General features: G+C 56.4%; 1 protein-coding gene across 2 annotated transcripts in view; it reads right to left on the reverse strand.

Annotated features, from left to right (window-relative positions):
* The window catches only part of CPNE2 (copine 2), a 41,157-nt gene extending 22,012 nt beyond the window's left edge, over positions 1–19,145 (reverse strand). The window contains exons 1-5 of one of the 2 annotated variants that reach the window (XM_004583878.3): positions 18,905–19,145; positions 5,747–5,967; positions 3,028–3,207; positions 1,775–1,849; positions 123–194 (exon numbers count right to left, since the gene is read on the reverse strand). In XM_004583878.3, coding sequence (XP_004583935.2) covers positions 123–194; positions 1,775–1,849; positions 3,028–3,207; positions 5,747–5,926 — 507 coding nt within the window. In that variant the 5' untranslated portion in view covers positions 5,927–5,967; positions 18,905–19,145. Of the gene's footprint in view, positions 1–122; positions 195–1,774; positions 1,850–3,027; positions 3,208–5,746; positions 5,968–18,129; positions 18,286–18,904 lie in introns of those variants that run through there. The other variant, XM_058675188.1, reaches the window with a different exon arrangement.
* Positions 19,146–19,921: the final 776 nt, after the last annotated feature.

The raw sequence follows: 19,921 nt of genomic DNA on the forward strand, positions 1-19,921 counted from the left end.
ACAGTGGTAACAGCATTCTGATGTGCAGTGACCAGTGAACTCCAGCACTGGGCCACCCCCTCCTGGGGCTTGGGGAGAGGGTGGAGGACCTGTGGAAAAACTCCTTCATGTGTCTGCCTTACCTTCTTGTCCAGTTTCCTGCCCGCCAGACTCAGCGTGATGACCCGGTTATCTGACAGCTCCTGGGCGGCGATCTGTAATGCCAGAGGGCTGTGAGGGTAGAGGACCCAACTCTCAGCCACCACCAAACCTCCTTGTCAGGCCAGACAGACCCAACGAACCCAGCAGTTCACTGACAAGTCTCCTGTCTGCACCAGATCTTAGCTTGTACCTCCTGGAAACTGCACATGAGGCATGGGAAGGCAACTCCACACACCCTACAGAGGGGACAGTGTCTGGGCTAGGGACTAGCAGGACAAGCCCCGTCCCTGACTGCAGACACAGGAGCACAGCCAGCTGTAAACATTGAGGGGTCAATGACCATAGACACTGTACTGTGCAGGTGGGGAAATTGAGGCCCAAGGAGGGATGCTGGGAAGCCACCCAAGCTCCCCCATCATTCCACATTGGCCTTCTGTCCTTCACACAGGCCTGTTAGTCATGATCCTCTGACCCCAGCCAGGGCTGTCCAGCTGGGTAGCCTGGAAGCTGCCAAGAGCCCTCACTGAACCTCTCCCTTTCTGTTTCTCTGCAGAGAGGTAGGCAGCTGCATCCACGCTCAGCCGGGGCTGTGGGATTCCCGTGCCCCTGGGATGGCTTCAGCCAACACAGTCAGTCAACCCTTTGCCCTAGCCAGTCCAGTCAGACTGCCTGTTGCCTCCTTGCTGAGCTCAGCCCCACTGCTGCAGGCAGGATCTGACCAGCAGTGCAGAGGGTGGAGCTCTTGGCAGCTGCTGCCTCTCCCCTATCCCCACTCCCAGGTTGAGCCAGGTGGAGGGAAGTGGCTTGTAAAGGCATGTAAACTGGGGGTGGTCATGGCAACAAAAGCATGGATTAGGGTCTGGGGGAGTTTCCTATGGATTCAGTTGGACTTGAACCAAGGTATTGACATGAAGGGGAGCAAAACAACTGAAGTAGGAAAGTAATCCGGGACTGGCGGGCCATTCACATCTCTAGAAGGTTTTATAGGCAGTGGGGACGCATGCCAAGTTCCAGAGCAGCAGAGTGAGGGACTCAGGAGCCCAAAGAGGATGGTGTTGCCTGGCCAGTGTGGTCAGCACCCCGGGAAGCGCCCAGGCTTGGAGGCCAGCAATGCAACCCAACAATCTTATGGCTGATCTGCCCTTGGGAGCATCTCTCAGGGCCCCAGACTGCCCTCATCTGTGAAATGGGCTCACTCTGGGTGCTAGGAACCTGGAGCACCAGGGCCAGGATGGGACAAGACCCTTGCAGCCTGCAGAAAGTACTGTGCATCCCAGACCCCAGCAGAGGGACCAAGAACAAGGTGCTTCCGAAGGACCCCTAGCAAGGGTAGACTGGTGGGGACCAGGGTTGGGAGCAGGTGCAGGTGCAGGGGGCTGCCCTGGAGGCCTCAGGCAAGATCCAGAGCATCTTTGCAGTATAGGAATTGTCGTCGGGGCCCTGTGAGAGTCTTCCCCTCCACTCCCCACCAGCCTGGCAGCCCCCAATGCAACATTTGTGGAGCCCAGGTTGCTAAGAGACCTGTTGCTAAGTTGTAAGTTGGGCCTTTTTACTCCAAACAAAGCTGGTGATTATGTGCCAGGGAAGCAGCCCATTGATGGGGGAGGGCGGCGGGCAGGGAGGGGGCTGGTACCGTGATCAGGCCCTTCCCTGCCGGCTTGTCATTCATCAGCAGCAGAGGCCGAGTGATCTTCTTGCTGGAGACGATCTGCAGGAAGAGAGAGGTGCTTGTTGAGAAGGGGAGGAGGATACAGATCTCCAACAGGCATCGCTGGCAGTGCTGCCTCCCAGTAGGGCCGCTGAATGAAACCTCCACCTGCAGAGGAGGCTCCCGCAGCTACTCCTAGCCCAGCTGAGTAGCTGAGAAATGAGGACTGGGTGGGGGATAGGGTGGAGAGGCAGGACCATAGAGGTCTCAAGATGCTGACTGCCCTGGGTCCCAGCCCTTTGGACTTCCAGGCTGCGGACAAGGGCCAGAGGTGCAGCTCCTACCTCCTGATGCAGCACTGGGCTGCCTTCCCTCTAGATAACATTCAGAGGGATACATCTGCATAAGCTCAGCCACAAGGAAAGGAAAGGAACACCCCAAAAAGGCCTCCCCGTGGCCTGCATCCTCTGTAGTCCTACCTCCTTCCTGGTCCACTGCAGTGGGGACCATCATTCCCAAGTGATGCTCCTACAGGTGCTCTATCCCACCAGGGCCACCTGGTCCTGTGCCTGGGGCTGCCTCTGCCCTTCCCACCTGTTCTCTGTCACCTCTTCCCCCATCTCTGGCCTTCCAGGTTGAGTAGTAGGGACATCAGCAGGAGCCAAGAGAACAGAGAGACAGGGGATAGGGTCACTGAGTGCTGCATGTTTTGGTCTTGCTCCTGTCCAGAACCCTGCCCCCCTACCACACTGCACCTGCCTCCTGGGCTATGGCCCTGGCCAGGCACCAGTAACACCCCTGGCCGGCTCCACCTTCTCCACAGGCTCTTGCTGGGGAAAACACTGGCACTGCTCCCCTACCCCTTGCCCAGTCCTTAGGCCACACCCCCACTCTTTGAGGGTGTAGACCCAATGGCCGCACCCCACTTCCTACACAAAAGGGCTCTCCTAATTGTACCAGGAAGTCTAAACTTGTAACAGTCCTAAGCTTTGACCACATGAGGCCCTGTTCCTATGTGGTGGCAACTGTCTGGCCCTGTGGTTTGCTACTCCTGCAGATGGGAGCTCTTAGGCTTGGCACCACGCCCATCAGCCTACTTCGCCTCTCTGGTGCACCTGGGGAGCTGTCCAGGAATGCGGGGCCAGCTGAGGCAGGTGGAGAGAGACTTTGCCAGGGATGGTCTTAGAGATCAAGGGACATCTGGGAGATTGCCCAGTTTCTGGGGGGACCTGGCTCACCGTGCCCAGGCTACAGGAGAACTGGCCCAGGAAGTCATGCTCATCAAGCTGCATGCTGGACTTGTCTTGGTCGAACAGGGCAAACTTGAGCTTCTGCACCTCCTCAAAGTGGTAGTCGAGGACGAACTTCTTGGAGAAGGCAGGGCTAAGGTTGTTGATGGCCGTTTCTGTTCGGTCGTACTGGCAGAGGGCAGGGGGATGGGACACAGTCAGGGCAGCCGGTTCCACCTGCTGGGGCCCCTGAGAGTCATCATGCCAACTTGCTGAACGCGGGCTGTGTGCCTGGCATTCACAGAACCTAACCTGAGGGGTGAAGCCATCATCACCTTCCTAACCCTCACTCACAGGTGAGGATTCTAAAGCACAGAGAGTTTGAGTGCTTTACCCAAGATTGAACAGCTAAATGGGCACGACCAAGATTCAAACCCTGAGCTGATTCTAACATCTCAGGTGCCAGGGTACGAGCTGGTGGTCCTGACATTGCCTGGGCAAGTGACAGAAGGAAGATCCTTTTCCCAGAGTCGGTGTTGTTGTGTGGTGGGTTAAGCTTTGTGATGCTGGCTCCCATGTCAGAGTGCCCGTTCCAGTTCTAGCTGCTCCACATCCAATCTAGCTCCGTGTAATGTGTTTAGGAAAGCAGCTGAAGATGGTCCAAATATTGGGCCCCTGCTACACATCTGACAGGTTTGGAAGGAGTTCCTGGCTCCTGTTGACTCTGCCTTAGCTGTTGTGGGCATGTGGGGAGTAAACCGGCAGATGGAAGATCTCTCTCTGTTTCATGCTGCCTTTCACACACATTTAAAAAAAAGAAAATCTTTTATTTTCATCCCTTTACTTCACCCAAGCCTCAGCTGCCATTTCTGTAAACTGCAAGTCTCTCTCTCTCTGTTGTGTCCAGATTTTTTAATTTGGGAAAACATTTTTTTTTCCCCAATAGTTCAGATGGCAACTGATGGCACAAACTGGAACAGGAGAAGTGGGGTCACAGGTAACCGGCCCCCGGGAGTGGATACTTGTCTTTTTTATAAATTCCTAGAATGGTGCAGCTCACTCCCCGCTTCCCTGCAGTGGATGCTGGCGCCTGGGAGGATGGGTCAGTGTGGTGCTGGGACAGGAGCCCCGCCTCCGGACCTCTGCTCGCTATTTCAGGGCCCAAGCTGTGTTAATGTTTCCCTCCCAACCCACTTCACTTCCAAGGCTTTGAGCAACAGGGTGGAAGAGGTTGGGGCCCTGTGCTATTTTCAGCCAGGGTGGCTAGCCTGGGTAGGAGGGTGGGGACACCACGCCTTGAGGGGGGACTGTGAGGGAGGCAGGCAGTGCCTCAGCCATGACCACCATGGGTCAGGGGTCCGTTTCCTGCTTCCAGCTATGTGGCCAGCTCTCAGCTCTATTGCCTCTGGGCCTTAACTCTATTGCCTCTGGGAAATGGGTCAACAACCCCAGTAGAGTTCCGTGACATCACAGAACTGTGTTAACATCCATGGGACCTGCTAGCATCTATGTAGACCTGGGGCGGGGCAGGTGTAGGTGCTGGCCGCATGGTTCTGATGCCTCTTGGAAAGTCTCCATCCCACACCAGACTGTCTGGGTTCAAGCACGCCATCTGCCTCCAATCCAGCTTCCTGTTAATGCACACACGGGAGGCGGCAGGTGTTGGCTCAGGCCCTTGGGTCCTTGCCACCCACATGAGAGACCTGGAATGGGCTCCTGGCTCAGGCCTCAGCCCTGCCTAACCCTGCCATGATGGGCTTCAGTTTAAGGAGTGAACCAGCAGAGGGCAGCTTTCTCTGTGTCTTACTTGGCCTCTCAAATAGAAAATTTTTTTTCTTTCTAATTTTTTCTCTATTCATAAACTTAAAAAAAGAAAGAAAGAGAAAGAAAGTTATTTAAAAGTGAAAGTGAGCATTTTTCGAAATTATCAAGTTTCAGCTATCTATAACAATAATGTAAAAATGATGAAATAAAATAGAAAATAGATAATTATAAACGTATGGCTTATAATAACCTCAACACATATATAAATGTATTTAAAATAAAATTTTCTTTTTTTGCGTTTTTAAAGATTTGTTTTATTTTTATTGGAAAGGCAGATCTATTAGGACACACTGAAATAGCAAACTAATGGACATATGACTGCTTATGAAAGACTATATTATTGTAATAACAATGGGGAAATCAGTCAGGGGTTGGGAATTTGGGGAGGAGGTAGGGAAATCCCAGACCCTATACAATTGTACCATAAAATTTTAAAAAATAATAAAAAAATTAAAATTTAAAACAGGCAAATTTAGAGAGAGAAGATGCAGAGATTTTCCATCTGCTGGTTCATGTCCCAAATGACCACAAGAGAAGGAGACAGAAAGATCTTCCATCCACTGGTTTACTTCCCACACGGATACAACAGCCACAGATGAGCTGATCTGAAAACAGGAGCCTCCTCTGGGTCTCCCACATGGGTGCAAGTTCCCGAAGACTTGAGCCATCCTCCACTGCTTCCCCAAGCCACAAGAAGGGAGCTAGACAGAAAGTAGAATAGTCAGAACACGAACAGGTGCTCACACGGGATGCTGGCGCCTGAATGTACAGGATTAGCCCATTGAGCCACAGTGCCAGTTATCCAGTTAACTCTCAAGGGTGTGAGCCGGATGTCCCTTCATGCAGGGGCATCCCAGCGACCCCCTCCACTAGCCACTGGGTACACATGCACTGAAGAGCTCACCTCGGTCCACCTGCCATCGTTTTCCGTGAAGAGGACGCAGAAGGGGTCGGACTTGGAGGTAACGTCGCGGTCCAGCAGGTTCTGGCCGCTCACTGACAGCTCCACCTTGCACACGCAATACTGGGAGCCCACGGGGGCTGCCCCCACAGCCGGGGTACTCCCTTCGGGGATGTAGGCCATGGGGGTGGGTGGCGGAGCTGGTGGCAGCAGTTCTTGGCAGTCTGGGGGAATCAAAGTGAGAGTTAGAGAGGGGATAGATATCTGCTATGGTAACACACACACACACACACACACACACACACACACACACACACACAGGCAGATCCTCACCTTCCGGATGTGGATAGAAGGACAGAAGACAAAAGCAACAGAGAAAATGGAGAATTTAAGGAAATGTATGTAAAGGCAGACTCCCATAGATGTTTTCAGATGTCTGCTTTGATCAGGCTTGAGCTGTGAAATGTACGAAGGTCCCCATGTATTGCCTCTGAGAGATCAGCAATAAATCACAGTGGACACTGGTGACCCAGACATTCACCCTGCCAGGAAAGCCTGGACTTTTTTCCTCAAGGACTAACAAGCTGGCATCTTATAGGTACAATCTTATAGGTGCTGCATGATGTCTGGTTTCCCTCATTGCTTTGCTCACTAGGAAGCTCATTTCTGGGAACTTTTACAAAATTTGACCTTGCTCATTGTCTACCACTTTCTTGCAGTATTTCCAGCTCAAGCACAGTGACTGGGGTACAGAAGGCATTTGTGTTTGTATTTGTTGAGTGAAACAGAGTATAAATGAGCGATCCCACATCCCATCTCCCCTTCTCCCATCACTGCTCACTGCCGGGGTTGCCCGCTGGAAGGCCTTTTGCAGTCTCACTGGGAACGGATTTTAAGGGATGGAGGAGAGCTTGGGGTCCCACTGGCACAAGCACAAATTCTTGGGTGCTCTGTGCCTCAGTTTCCCATCTGCCCACCTTCTCGTTTCTGCCAGCACGTGGGCTTTTCACCCAGACCCCGATATCTATGTGAATGAAGCCAGCCCAAACACCCTACAAAGGCCAGCTTCTAACTCCTTGACTGAGATCTTGTCCCCTTGGGGTCAGCGCCATGAGGTAGACAGTTAAGTCTCTTCCTGCAATGCTAGCATCCCTTATGAGAGACCCAGCTGCTCCACTTGGGACCCAGCTCCCTGCTCATGTGTCTGGGAAAGCAGCAGATGATGGCTCAAGTGTTCAGACCCCTGCACCCATGTGGGAGTCTCGGACGAAGCTCTAGACTCCTTGCTTCAGCCTGGCACAGCCCCAGCCATTGCGACCATTTGGGCAGTGAACCTCTCTCCCTCTGTGTGAGTGTGTGTGTGTGTGTGTGTGTGTGTGTGTGTGTATTTCTGCCTTTCAAATTAAGAAAAAAAAATCTTAAAAAAAAGAAAGAAAAGAAAAGAAAAGAAAGATTTTGTCCCCTTCTGCAGAGAAGGCGGGAAGAGTTCACTTGGGAACACGAGGATGGAGCTCACGGCCTTTATGCTGCCAAGCCTCCTCATCTGGTCTCAGGGGAGCAGCACTGACATACACCCCTGTGCCATGGAGACAGCTGACATTTGTCCACCAACTCACTCGGCACAGCTGACAGAGCCTCTACTGGGTTCCTGAATGGTGCCAGTGCTGGGGACTAGGTAGTCCGAGACTGGCCATTCAAGTGTGCAAGCCGCGACCTGTAAGGCACTGGACCCCAAGTCTGGGTTTTAGTCAAAGAATGACAGGAAGTGTTGAAGGCATATCAGTGACTGGATCTGGTCTGCGCTTTCCAAAGTTTTTCCAGCAGCTTTGGAGAGCTGGCTGGGTCAGACCAAGGCCACGGTCAGCACCATGCTGGATCTACTCCTCCTCCTCCCTCTGACCTGAATGCAGCTCACTCCGTATGCACCAGACCCAGAGGGGGCCCCGGAGACACCCTCCCCTTGCAGATACAATGCTCCTGGGGTCTACCTGCTGGGGTAGGGAAGGCGGTGGTGGTAGGGGTCAGGCCTCAGCCCCGTCCCTGCCACTGGCTGTCTCCAGAAGCTCATTAGAGTCACACATGCCCCAAGCCTCAGGACAGCTCTTCAATTTGCCTGCAGGATGTATTCCTTTTTGGTAAAAGCCAGCCTCCATCTGGGGGGGTTGATGGGGGAAGGCTGGTGTGCCCCATTTTCTCCCCCCATGTGCATTAGAGCAATTGTGCCAAGTGGGGGTGGGGCCGAGAGGGTTGGCCAGCCCAGACACCAGGCTGTGTGGCCACGTGTGTGCCAGTCTATGTTTATGCATGCCTGGGGTGAGAGGGATGGCAAGACAATCACCCTCATTTTACAGGTGAGCAAACTGAGGCTGGAAGAGCGTGAAAGCCATGCGGCTAGGAAAGGGCACAGGCAGCGTGTGAACTGGGCCTCCAAACCCCTGGCCCAGGCTTGGCTTTCTTGTCGGGCTAAGGGGGGATCAGTGGGTTCTCTGAGGACCCAGAAACTAAGTGGGAACAATCCCAGGGCATCAGACAGGCTGATGGGGACTGAAACCAGGTAGACAGGGCTGTGCTGAGCGCTCCAGAACGCCAGAGTCTCCAGTGCCCATGGAGTCGGCCCTTCCCACAGTCCTGTGTCTCCCAGCATCCCTGCTGCCGCTGGGTCCCAGCTCTCCACCTCCTCAGCCCTTTGTAGCCCCTCCACATGGTCACTGCGACCGACCTGGGTGCCACTCCTGGGCCAAGACAAATACTGTTATTGTTATCCTGACACAGAGGGTACATACACCCAGCTCCACGTATTTCCCGTGCAGACGCACTTTCACATGTACCCAGACCACCCAATACAAAGGCTCGCGTTCGTGTGGACATCCTTGGACCCGCTTCTTCCTATCCCCAGCCCAAGCTCCCATCATCTGACCTGGGCTCCTCCACAAGCTTCCTATCCCACGCGCTCTCACTCTGGCTGAGGGTGCAGCCGGGTACACACCCTGTCCCCCACCAGCCCACCCAGCTGCAATGAGGGGTGGACCTCAGAGGGGGAGGCAGGTCCCGCATTCCCAACTCACCCTCTGCCAGGAAGCTGCGGGACCCCCGGAATGGGGAGCACATGGTGTCGGAAGCTGGGACAGGCAGGGGTCAGGGCGGCCCCTCTGTGCCAGCCCGGCAGCAGGCAGGCGGGGCTGGACCCTGAGCCTGACGCAATGGAAAAAGAAACCACAGCCTAGGCCGCGCCAGGCCCCTTCCCCTCCTACCCCAGTAGGAGGGCGGCGGCACAAGGTGTCATTAAGGGTTGGGGCTGGGCCTGCCATGCGCATCTGGCCCAGCTGGGAAGCTCAGGAACAATCCCTGCCCCGCAGGTAATTTGAGGTTTGGGGCTGGAGCAGGAGATAAGCAGGAGGGATGGTCCCCGACTCTCAGCACAGATGGGCACTGACCTTTTGGGGTGACCGGACCTCCTAGCAGAGAGCTCTGAGGGTAAGATAACACAACTGGAGTCCCTTGTATAGATAGGCTGAGGCCAAGGGATGGTAGGCAGGCTTGGGGATTCACGCATTCATTCAGTAATCATTCTTCTAGCAGTCATGGCTGTGGCGCTGAAGGGGACATGGGATCCCAGCCATCTGGTCCCCAGGCGTAACACCTCTGTGATGCCGGCAACTCAGGCGCTGGTGGCTCCGCACCGGCGCAGCTGAGCACACCTCCAAGCCACAGCCATGTCCTCATCCCCTGTCCCCTGCCCCGGCAGACTGTGACAGTCTCCCCAAGGCAACCTCAGTGGTCCTCTGCACACCAGACCCTGAGGACATCTTTCAACATGCAAGTAAGGAGCTGGTGCTGTGGTGCAGACACACCTGTGATGCCAGTGACTCATGGGCACCAGTTCAACTCCCAGCTGCTCCAGATCCACTCTAGCACCCTGTTAATGCACCTGGGAAGGCAACAGAAGATGCACCCATAAGGAAGACCCGGATGGAGTTTCTGGTCCCAGCTCCAGCTGTTTCGAGGGCACAGCAGATGGAAGACTTCTTCTGTCTTGTCTCTCCCCCTCTCTCTAACTCTACCTCTTAAATAAATCTTCCCTCTTGTTCCCCAAAATACAAATAAGATGCTAGGACAGCTGTACCTGAAAATGTCAAGGTCCTTCCATCCTAACAGGTCACACAAATGAACTGATCCTACCTCACGCCACACCCCCGGTATCTGTAAACACTGCAATCTTTTTCCTGCCCTGAGGTCTTTGCACTTGTGGAATTTCCCTTCACCAGAATTTCTTCACAAGAAAGGCTTAGCTGTACCTTCCATCACCGCCTTACAATCTTTGAGGCCTTCCAGACTGTCAGGCTAACCCACAGCCTTGGCTCCACAGATCATGCCAATGCACAGGTGTTTTGTCGGCAGTCTTGTCAGCAGGCCCATATGTGGCTGCCTGTCCCCATAAAACGTAAGCTCCCCAAAGGAGACATCGCATACCACCCCTGACTCTACCTTCTCCCGCCAACTCCTTGCCAGTGCTAGATATCTCTGTTCAGGATGAAAAAGGCAGACAGGGGACCAGCCAGGCATCTAGCAGTGACAGGAGATGCTGGCATCGCCGGTGGTGGCTTAACTCGTTGTGCCTCAATGCCAGCCCTAAGGCAGGGAGGGTTTTTTAAGTCACAGAAGGATGGGACCCTGAACCCAAGCCAATTCTATCATGATTCCACCCCCACCCCACCCAGCCCTGGTCCAGGACTCAAAAGTTGGGCTGTGGTCACCACTTGGAGCTCACTACAGGGAGGAACTGCTGAGTTGCCAGGAGGACCCTAATTAGAGGGCAGCAGGTGGCACTAATGGGGAGTCAGCAAGAGAGGCAGGTGGCTGTGGGAGGACAGAGGATGGAGATGGAGAGCAGGCCCAAGGTGGCTGGAGAGGAGGCAGCCGCTGTGCCAGTGATTATGAGCTGGTGGAGACTGTGGGACTAGGCAACAATGACATATCCCACTGCAATGTCCAGTGCTCCAGGCCATACTTGGGATTTCTCTACAGTGCCAGCTACAAGGAGTAAAGCTCTGCCAGGTCTTGCTGGACTTGGTCCTCCAGACAGCAGCATGCAGTGATCAAGAGCTTGGTGTCTGGACTCAACTTGCAGGGGTTGAACTCAAGCCTGGCCCTGCTACTCACCTGCTGTGTGGCCTCATGTGAGTGACTTAAGCTCTGTGGGTCCCCCGCCCTCTGTAAAACTAGCCCAATGAAAGTGCTTTCCTTGGGGCCCCTGCAAGGCTCACTTAGAACAACACCACCACCTTGATGGCCAGGGAGAGGGGGCTGATGAAAAACTCAGGAGAGGTGTGGTTTCTGCCAAGAGCACCTGCTCCACCTGCTGCCCCTGGGGTAGGGAGTGCTCTCACTCTATGCTTGAACAAGCCCTACTGGGGACTGTGCTGCAGACGCGAGCGCCTTGTACACAAATCACAGGGTGGGCAGGCAGGTGGCAGCCTAACAAGCTCCCAAGTGAAGCTGAGGCGGCCCACCTGGGGCCACACGGCAAGCCAGGAGGCCCCAGACCTTAGCTGGCAAATTGGCAACCTGGCTGCTCAATGCCCCCCAGAGGCAGCTTCAGCTTGGTCAGCCCTGGGCATGCCGAATTACTTGGTCCCCTTCTAAGTCCTGCCAGCCTTATATGCTGGGTCCCTAGTCAGGGACCAATACTATTACACACACAAACACACATACACATTTATTTGGGGGAGCATCTCTGCAATGTGGGGACTACAAAGTCTGAAGCCTGCAGCCAAGCCTGGGAGCTGGACATGTGGGGTTGAGGCCTTCATTCTTCCCATAGCTTCACCCACCCTGGGAGCCCCTGAGTCCTTCTTTGCAGGACCCCTATCTTCACTCTGAAGACCTTGGGCTGACTGCAAGAGGCCCAGGAGAGACAGAAGGCAGGAGGGGGGGTTAGTCCACATGACTTACAGTCCATTGATATCCAAAAAACACTGGCATGGCAACATCTGGGCTGGGGCCACCACGGGCCAGCCAAGACCACCCAGAGAATTAATCATCGTGACAGCAATCTTTACCTTCTGGGGGACCTGTGATGGGGGGTTAGGGGTGGGGACCCCAGCCCCACTGTTAGTGGGATAAAAAGGAAACAATAAAAACCAAATGAGCAATAATCCTGGCTGTCCCAGGACCTGCGGGACTTGAAATTCTGCAGCTGCACCACATCCTTGATGAAGGTGCCATCACAACTCCCATTCTCCAGATAAGCAAACTGAGGTCTGGAGGCAGAATCCTTCACCCAGATGGTCAGGACCCTCTGACCATTCACGCTGCCTGCTGAACTCTGCAAGAATCTGCATTCCACACCAGTTGACTCCAGACAAATGGGCTTTCCGCCATTTTTTTTCTTTTAAAGATTTATTTATTTTAATCGAAACAGTTAAAGAGAGATCTTCCATCAGCTGGTTTATTCCACAAATGGCTTCAATGACCAGAGTTGGGCCAGGCCAAAGATTGGAGCATGGAGCTTCTTCTGAGTCTCCCATGTGGGTGCAGGGACCCAAGTGTTTAGATCATTCTCCATTGTTTTCCTAGGTCCATTATCTGGGAGCTGGATCAGAACTGCAGTAGCCAGGTGTCGAACTGACACATGGGATACCCAGAACTGCACACAGCAGCTTAACTTGCTAAGCCACAGCACAGAGGGGCCAATTTGCTTTGTTTAGTTTGCTTATCCGCCACCAACAAAAATTACTCAGCCTCCACCCTCTGCAGATACTGGCTCCATCTGAGCAAGGCCTCTCTGAGGATCCCTGCTGTTCTCAAGACAATGCCACCCCCAGCTCCTTTCCCTCACCCCACCCCTCCAGCTCTGCTGTTCCCTACAGACTTGCAGTAACAGTTTTTGGTCCTTCCTAACTTCCCACATGTTGTTCCATCTGCTGGGAAGGCCCTTCCCTCTCCCTTACTGAGCTCTCACTTCTCAGAAATTCAGCTCAGTCAAACCAAATGCCATACCAGGAACTCACCAGCACCACCACCCCTCCTCCTGCCTGGGAGCCCAAGACTGGGAAAAGAGCAACATCGCCATGCACACGCAAGGACGCACCCAGAACTCTTGCAGGTTGCTGGTGGGACAGGAAATAGCTGGCAGTGTCACGCTTGCCCTGCAGAGCTCAGCCATACATACACACCCCCCACCACAGTGGTCACAAGTATGCATATTCACCACAAGGCACACACAAGAGTGCTCCCAGCAGCACAATCTATATTGGGAAACCAGCTCTGGCCCCAGTGCCAACTGGCGGGAGAAAGGGGTCACCCTCAAGGCAGTGTACAACACCCAGAAGTTATGCACAGGTCGACAGGGACTCCAGTGCGGGCGGCTCCCACTGGCACAGGCCGATTGACTGGATCTCCCTTAGAACAAGTGGACTAGAGAGACAGGCACCATTCACTGTCCAGCCAGCGGCAGGACAGGGAATGCGCTGTCACTGCCAGCAAGGGGACCGGCATGTCCCATCTGCTGCTAGAAATGAGCGCTGTCAGCACTGGTCACTGAGTGGTACCTGCAGGAATTCCAGGGACTTTCCCTAGCCCATTCCCTGGAATCTCTTCCCGGCCTCTTAGTCGTTGAGGAAGAATCAGGTACAGCACCACTGTGCGCTGTCGGCTGGCTTAGGGCATGAGGCCTTCCCAGCGCCTGAGAAGCTCCCAGATGGAATCTTCATCGTTCCCCACGCTGCCATTCTCGGAATGGGAACTGGCTGATGAGAGTGAGCAAGAGCAAAAGGCCAAAAGGAGAAGGAGCTGCAGATGTCTGGAAGCACAGGCTCCCAGAATTCCAGGATTTTGGAAACATGAGTTATTTGAGCCTGGGCTGAAAGGCTTAGGAGTCTCCCGGTCTACATCTGGGAGCTACACGCAAACCCTGGCTGTGGCCCCATCTCCCCAGCATCCTGCTTCTGGAAAGGGGTGGGGGTGCAGTGCTCCAGCCCAAGCTGCCTTTCATCCCTGGTACTCTCTTGGCAGCACTTTGCGGAGGGTTTCACGCTGTACGAGGCACAAAGCAGGGAGTGGGGACTTTGACACACACACCCTTCTCCACTTAGCGATGGCACTGCTGCTGTGCTCTGAAGACAGCTCACGCAGGCAGCCAGGCCATTACGGGGATAAATATAGATGCAGACAGTGTGGTGAGGAGGCCTCGGCAGGGGTCGGTCCTGATGCCCGGCCCCAGCTTCCCCAGACCATACTGCCAATGAAGCCATTCCAAGCCCTGGGACCCCCTACTCCCCAGGCTCCAGGTCCAGCCTGGCTCGGCCTTGGAGGGCATGGCCCAGGGCCTCCCTTCCTATAGGAAATTCTACTCTTACCACCTCCCACCCCTACCCCCTTTCTGGGTCTCAAATGGGGCTTGGAAGTGCTTGTGAGCTGCACAGTGTTCTGAGTCCCTTGGGAACCCCCGGAAGGGCCTGGCCAGGCTCACAGGGTGGGTGAGGCTAAGAGAAAGATGAGGGCTTGGTAACAGCGCCCACCTGCCTTCAAATGTGGCTGTACTGGAAGGGGGACCCTGGGGTGCCTTCTGAGATGAGGACCCATGTCCACCCAGAGGACAGCTGGGCATCAGGAGGTTCCCACGCTCTGTGGGAACCTCAGCAAGTCCCTGGTCACCTCTCTGGGCTTCAGGTTCCCTGGCAAGCATCCAGGCAGCCTTGGGAAGCCCAGGAATGCCCCCTTGGTCCTTCCTGAAGCATGTACCTGGCATCTCTGGGCTGCTCGGGCCCACAGAGTCAGCCAACCTCTATGCCTGATCCCCGTGTGGATGCCCCGCACGCCTGTGCGCTCTGCTCCCTGCTCCTGGGCAGGCCTCTCATCACCTCCTGCCAAGGGTTCCTGGCAGCCAGTGGCCTCCAGGCTGCCCACTCAGAACAGCCCCTGTGCCTGGATGGTAGCACCATTCCAAGCAAGGGGCCCACAACTCTGGAGACAGGCTCAGACCTCTGTGGGTGAGTCTCAACAGCCAAGGATGCCATCACCTAGTTAGCTCCTGGTCCCGGCTCCCTTCCACCCAATCAAGGAGGACAAGTCGCAGCACTGACCAGACACTGCCTATGTACTTAGCCTGGGAGATGGGCCTCGCTCTTAAGATCACATCATTTTACAAATCAGAAAACTGAGGCAAACAGAAGCTAAGGAACCTGCCTGTTAGAGGCTGAGCTATATACCCCAAAACACCACCCCCAAGGCTTCACAGTGGAGAGTTGCAGGTGTTATTCATTCAGATAGGGTTGCACAGTCTTTGGTTCATGATGGCTGATGGCTCTATGAGGACTTAGGAAGGCAGGGAGGGAAGATGGCAGGAGGTGGAGCCTGGAGTGACGCAGCCCCAGGCCTTACAAGCAGCCGGAAGAGGCCTGAAAGGAACCTCCTCCGGAAGCTGCACAGGAAATCCATCCACCTTAGGACACTCAGTGGCTGGAGGCAAGCTGCTCCTAGTGTCCGTTGGGCTCTGAACCGGTGCAGCATACTTGTCCCGAGTCGTGGCCCCAGGCACCTGCCTCCGAAACACTGCACAGGTCCTGCCTAGAGTAACGGGCTGCAATGGTCACCTGCTGGGCACTGAGCCCGCTCTCTGCTGGGTCTTGGTGAGCACACCAGGCAGGCCCAGTGTCCCTGGTTCCTGGCAAGACGGATGGATGGAGAACTGAGGTGCAGGGAGACTTGGCGATGCGTGACCTCAGGGCCTTTGCATATGTTGTTTTCTCCATCTAGGGCACACTCCCCTTGCTCACTAGTTCATAAACATTCCCTAAGTGCCCATGAGGTACCAGGTGTAGCTGGGCTACCAGAGGGACCGATGCTGTCCTCCCATAGGGCTTCTAGCCACAGAACTCTGCAGCCTAACTGGAGGCTTCCCTGCCCCAACCATGGTCCCTCCACCCTGCTGCAACTTTCTCCAGGCCTTCACCACCGCTGGCTTGCCCACTCTGTCACCTGCCTGCTCCCTTTCCATCCCTGTCTGTCTTGACCACCGCTGTGCCCCCAGCACCCAGCACAGTGCCAAACCCAGAGGACTGGCTCAAGGAGCCTCCAGAATGACCACATGGCAAATGCAGGGCACAAAGCCAGTGTCAGTGGGAACCGCCGCACCTGCCTTGGCTCTCGGCAGGCTCTGTCACCACTACCTTAAGAACTTCATGGGAATCGCTTTTGGTCTTTTGGCTAAGATCAAGTGTAAGAACTTCATGGGGACAGTGGCAGAAGGCAGTCCTGCCCTGAGCATGCCCATTTGTGCAAGGAGGGCATCAAAGGCTGAGAGAGGTTGAGAGACTTGACCTAGGTCACTAGGACAATGGGGGAGTCTCACCAGCACAGGTCAGTTCCCAGCCCCCCTGGGACCTAGGAACAAGCAAACGCTACTTCTGGGCTGGGGTGAGGGTGGGGGTACCACACAGCTTTCCTTAGTTCTTCCTCTTTGGCCGGCTGGGACACCCCCTGCCCTCTGGCAGCCCCCCAGCACTGGGGACCCCTCCAGGGACCCAGTATCACAGACTGGCTGTAGCAAGAGACTACAGGGCAAGCAGACACCATCCTTCTGCGAATCAGCATTTATCCAGCACCTTCTGGATCCACGTGCACAGACACAGCCCTGCGTCACAGACACCGTTGGTTGCCTCTCCTTGGAGTCGACCCTCTCTGGGGACAAGGTAGGGAACAAACTCTTGAGTGCCAAATAAATGACTTAGAGAGTGGCAGAGGCCCGGAGACAGACAAAGCAAGGTATGTAGGAGTGAATAGGGACGGCAGTACAGTCTCCACCCAATTAACCCAACATCAGAGTCCCACGGGAAGAGGAAGGTGTGCCCCGGGCCAAGGGGGCAGGGCAGTCTCCTTGAACACGAGGTCAGTGGGCAGCCCCTCCCACCCCAAACTCCAGGCCAAGGCAGAGGACTCCATGCTGGGAGCCGGGAGGGGCCTGTGACCCAGCTCAGTCCCTGTGGGAGCCCACCGCCTCCCTCTGCCAGCTCTTGCTTTTCTGAGACCATTTCCACAGCAGACAGGGATGTGGTCCTGGAGGGGTCCTCTCTTGCTGACCCACTACCACTGTGTGCCCCCTGTGCTACTGCCTGTAAGGGCCAGGGAGCCCCTGACACTGGGCAGGACCTTCCCAGCAGGTGCAAGAATGACTGCTCTTGTCCTCTGTTCACATGTTCACACACGGTGGCCCTTCTGTGCTCCAGGCCATGGGAGGGGACCTCCCCCCACTCCACCGCGCACACACACACACACACACATACACATACACGCCCCTAGAATAGCCCAGAAGCTCCTGCATGTGGATTCCCTGTCTCCTCTCTTCAGTGAGGGGGTGGAGGAAGAGCAAGAGGCCCTAGAGAGTCCCAGGAGGGAAGCCTGAAAGCAGCCAGCCACGCTGGGCCGGGCTTCCTAATATTCCCTCTGAACGATGACAACGACCATTAATGCGATGACAATGACAGTTACCCACGATTCCCTGGCGCCGGCACAGTCAGGCACACGCACGTCTTTGTCATCTAATAATCTCAAAACTACCTCTGAGGAACCACACACAACTGCATGACACCAGGAGAAAGGTCTCCAGCCAGGGCATGGGCCCAGTGGACAGGGGCAGCAGCCGGCCATCTCTTCCACGCAGAGAGAGCCCTGAGATTTGAGGAGAATCAGTGCCCACATCCTTAGCCATGGAGAAGCATGTCGGGGGAACCCCTCCTGTCCAAGCCAGGTGTGTCACCCTTGCCGGTGGGCACTTCCAGAGCTCCTGGATTCTCTGCCAAGTGGAACTGAAATCAAACCTCTCTGTTTGGGTCCAGCTTCCGGGTGGGCAGGCCCTAGGGACGGGCCCATTTTACAGGTAATGACCAGAAGAGAGGAGAGTCTGGGCCAAGGTCCGACTGGTCAGAAGGCGTGTGTTCCTAACCATAGTTCCCCTGTGGGGCTGTGGGCAGCCACAGTACCCCTTTCCCAGAGGCTAAAATCACCCCATTTCCTGCACCCAGAACTGCAATGTCCTTGACCCTGGTCTGGGAGCAGTGAGGCACTGGTGACCCTAGCTCAGGCCTCATGTCGGGGGGGGGGCATCTCCTCCCTGGGGGATGCCAAGCGACTGACTCAGGATCCAGTGGTCTTTCCTCTAGCTGATGTCTGTGCTAAGATTGCTGGCTGACCCAGCTCCTTTCATGGGCGCCCACAGTGCCTCTTCTGCACTCGCCCACCGCCATAGCTAGCTATCTCTACTGGGGAGAGGGCTGAATTCTTGGAGGACTTCTTCCACCCTCCACACAGCAACCCCTGCAAGGGATAGAGGAGACCACCCAGGGGCAGGGAGGCCCATGGGGAGGTGGGTTCCCAGAATGGGACCTTACCTGGCATGATAGCAATAATTACTGAAGCCACTTGTCCCATATCCATCGGTCACAGCTTACACCCCCAGATGCGCCAACCCTAAGGTTGGCCAATGAAAAGGGCCCTAGGGGGGAGTCTCACAGTCCCTTCCCTAGGCCAGTGATTTTGTGTAAATCACAGGTCCCCCTGGGAGGCAGCTTCTTCTCCCAAAAAGGGCTTTCTAACCTTGGGAGGTGGGGGGGCGGGCAAATGAGACAGTTGGACAGAAAGAGGGCCTCTCCCCCTCCTGCCTCATTTCTTCAACACGCAGGTGCCAGACAGCTTTTGCACAAAAACTAGTTTGCAAACATTTCTGGGAAGCTGCCCAGCCTCACTTCCCCTTGGGCTGCCTCTCCCAGGAGCATTTTCCTGGGGCACCAGGTGTGGCGGGGTGGCAGCTGGGGCAGTCGGGGCCAGCCCGATTTCTCTGGGTGGCGAGGGAGGCCGGAGGCTCCTCTGAATTGCTGGGTTAGGACCCCGAGAGCGACCCCCCAGTTCCCGCCCACCGCCCGCCCTTCCCCCCCGCAGTCCGGGCGGAGGCGGAGCGCCCCCGCGTGGCCGGGGCGCAGCTGAGTCACCCACATGCCCGAGTCTGGGTGCGCGCTGGCGGTTGGGGCTGGGGGCGCCGCGGCCCGACCCCTCACTCCACCCCACGAGGCGGAACCCAGCCTCCTCCCGACCCACCGAGGCCGCCCCCGGGTTAAACTTGATATACAGCCGCCCCGCCCTCCCTTGGGTCGCCCGGGCCCCACTCACCTCGCGTCCCTCAAGCGCCGCCGCCCTCAGCACGCGGCGACCGCTGCTGCCCGCGCTCTGGGACCCCGGGGCATCCCCGGGCACTGCCCTGCTTGGCCGGGCCCGCGGGCGCGGGACGGGCTCAGTATGCAGCCCGCGCAGCCATGCCCGCTCGCGTGCGCTCGCAGTCGCTCGGGGTCCGGGGCTCCTCCCGGGCCGGGCGGGCTGGCGACGGCGGCGGCGGATCGGGCTCCTCCCTCCTGTCGAGGAGGAGGAGGAGGGCGGGGGGTGCGGGGCGGGAAGCGGAGAGGCGAGGCGGGCGCTTCCTGGAGGGGCGAGCGCTCTCCCACGGGCGCCGCGGGGGCGCTGTCCCGCCCCGAGCCGCGGCTGGCGCGCCCAGGCGCTCGGAGCGCCGCCGGGACCAAACGTTCGAGGCCCGCACTGGGCAGGCTGCAAAGCAGCTGTCCGGATGCCCTGGGTTCGCGCCCTACCCAGGCCTGCCTCAGCTGCTGGTGTCTGCCCCCTCCAGTGCCCGGTGCTCCGAGCTCGGGACTGCACGCGGGAGCCGAGGATTGGGCTCAGCCCCGGCTTGCGGGTTGGGGGGTCAGAGAACCCCAGGGGTGCTGATGGGCACCTCGGTGAGCCCTCGGGGGGGTGGGAGGAGATGTCACTGTGCTTGGCCGTGGGCAGTCTTGGGCAGCGCTAGGACCGCGGTGCGCCAGTCCCCTTTTTTCTTGTTTGTATAGCGAAAGAGCTCGCGTCTTCTCGCCGCCGGGGACCCGGAAGATGACATATTCCTCTGACACGGACGATCAAAATGGCCAGAAATGGGACCCGCGAGCGTGCTAGTGGGCGAGCCTGCCTTCAGCTGCCTGAAAGAGACCCCAGGCGCTTTGCCAGTCGCTGTGCGTATGCCCTCAGGGAAACCTCACTGATGCCTCGAGGCACCAGACAGCTGGAATAGAGGGGCAGGTCTGGGGGTCCCCCAGACCCTGGCAGGCCACAGCGAAACCTTAAAGTGTAGAGCTTGGGCCTTGG

This window comes from Ochotona princeps, chromosome 16, assembly GCF_030435755.1.
Source record: "Ochotona princeps isolate mOchPri1 chromosome 16, mOchPri1.hap1, whole genome shotgun sequence".
Classification (NCBI taxonomy): domain Eukaryota; kingdom Metazoa; phylum Chordata; class Mammalia; order Lagomorpha; family Ochotonidae; genus Ochotona; species Ochotona princeps.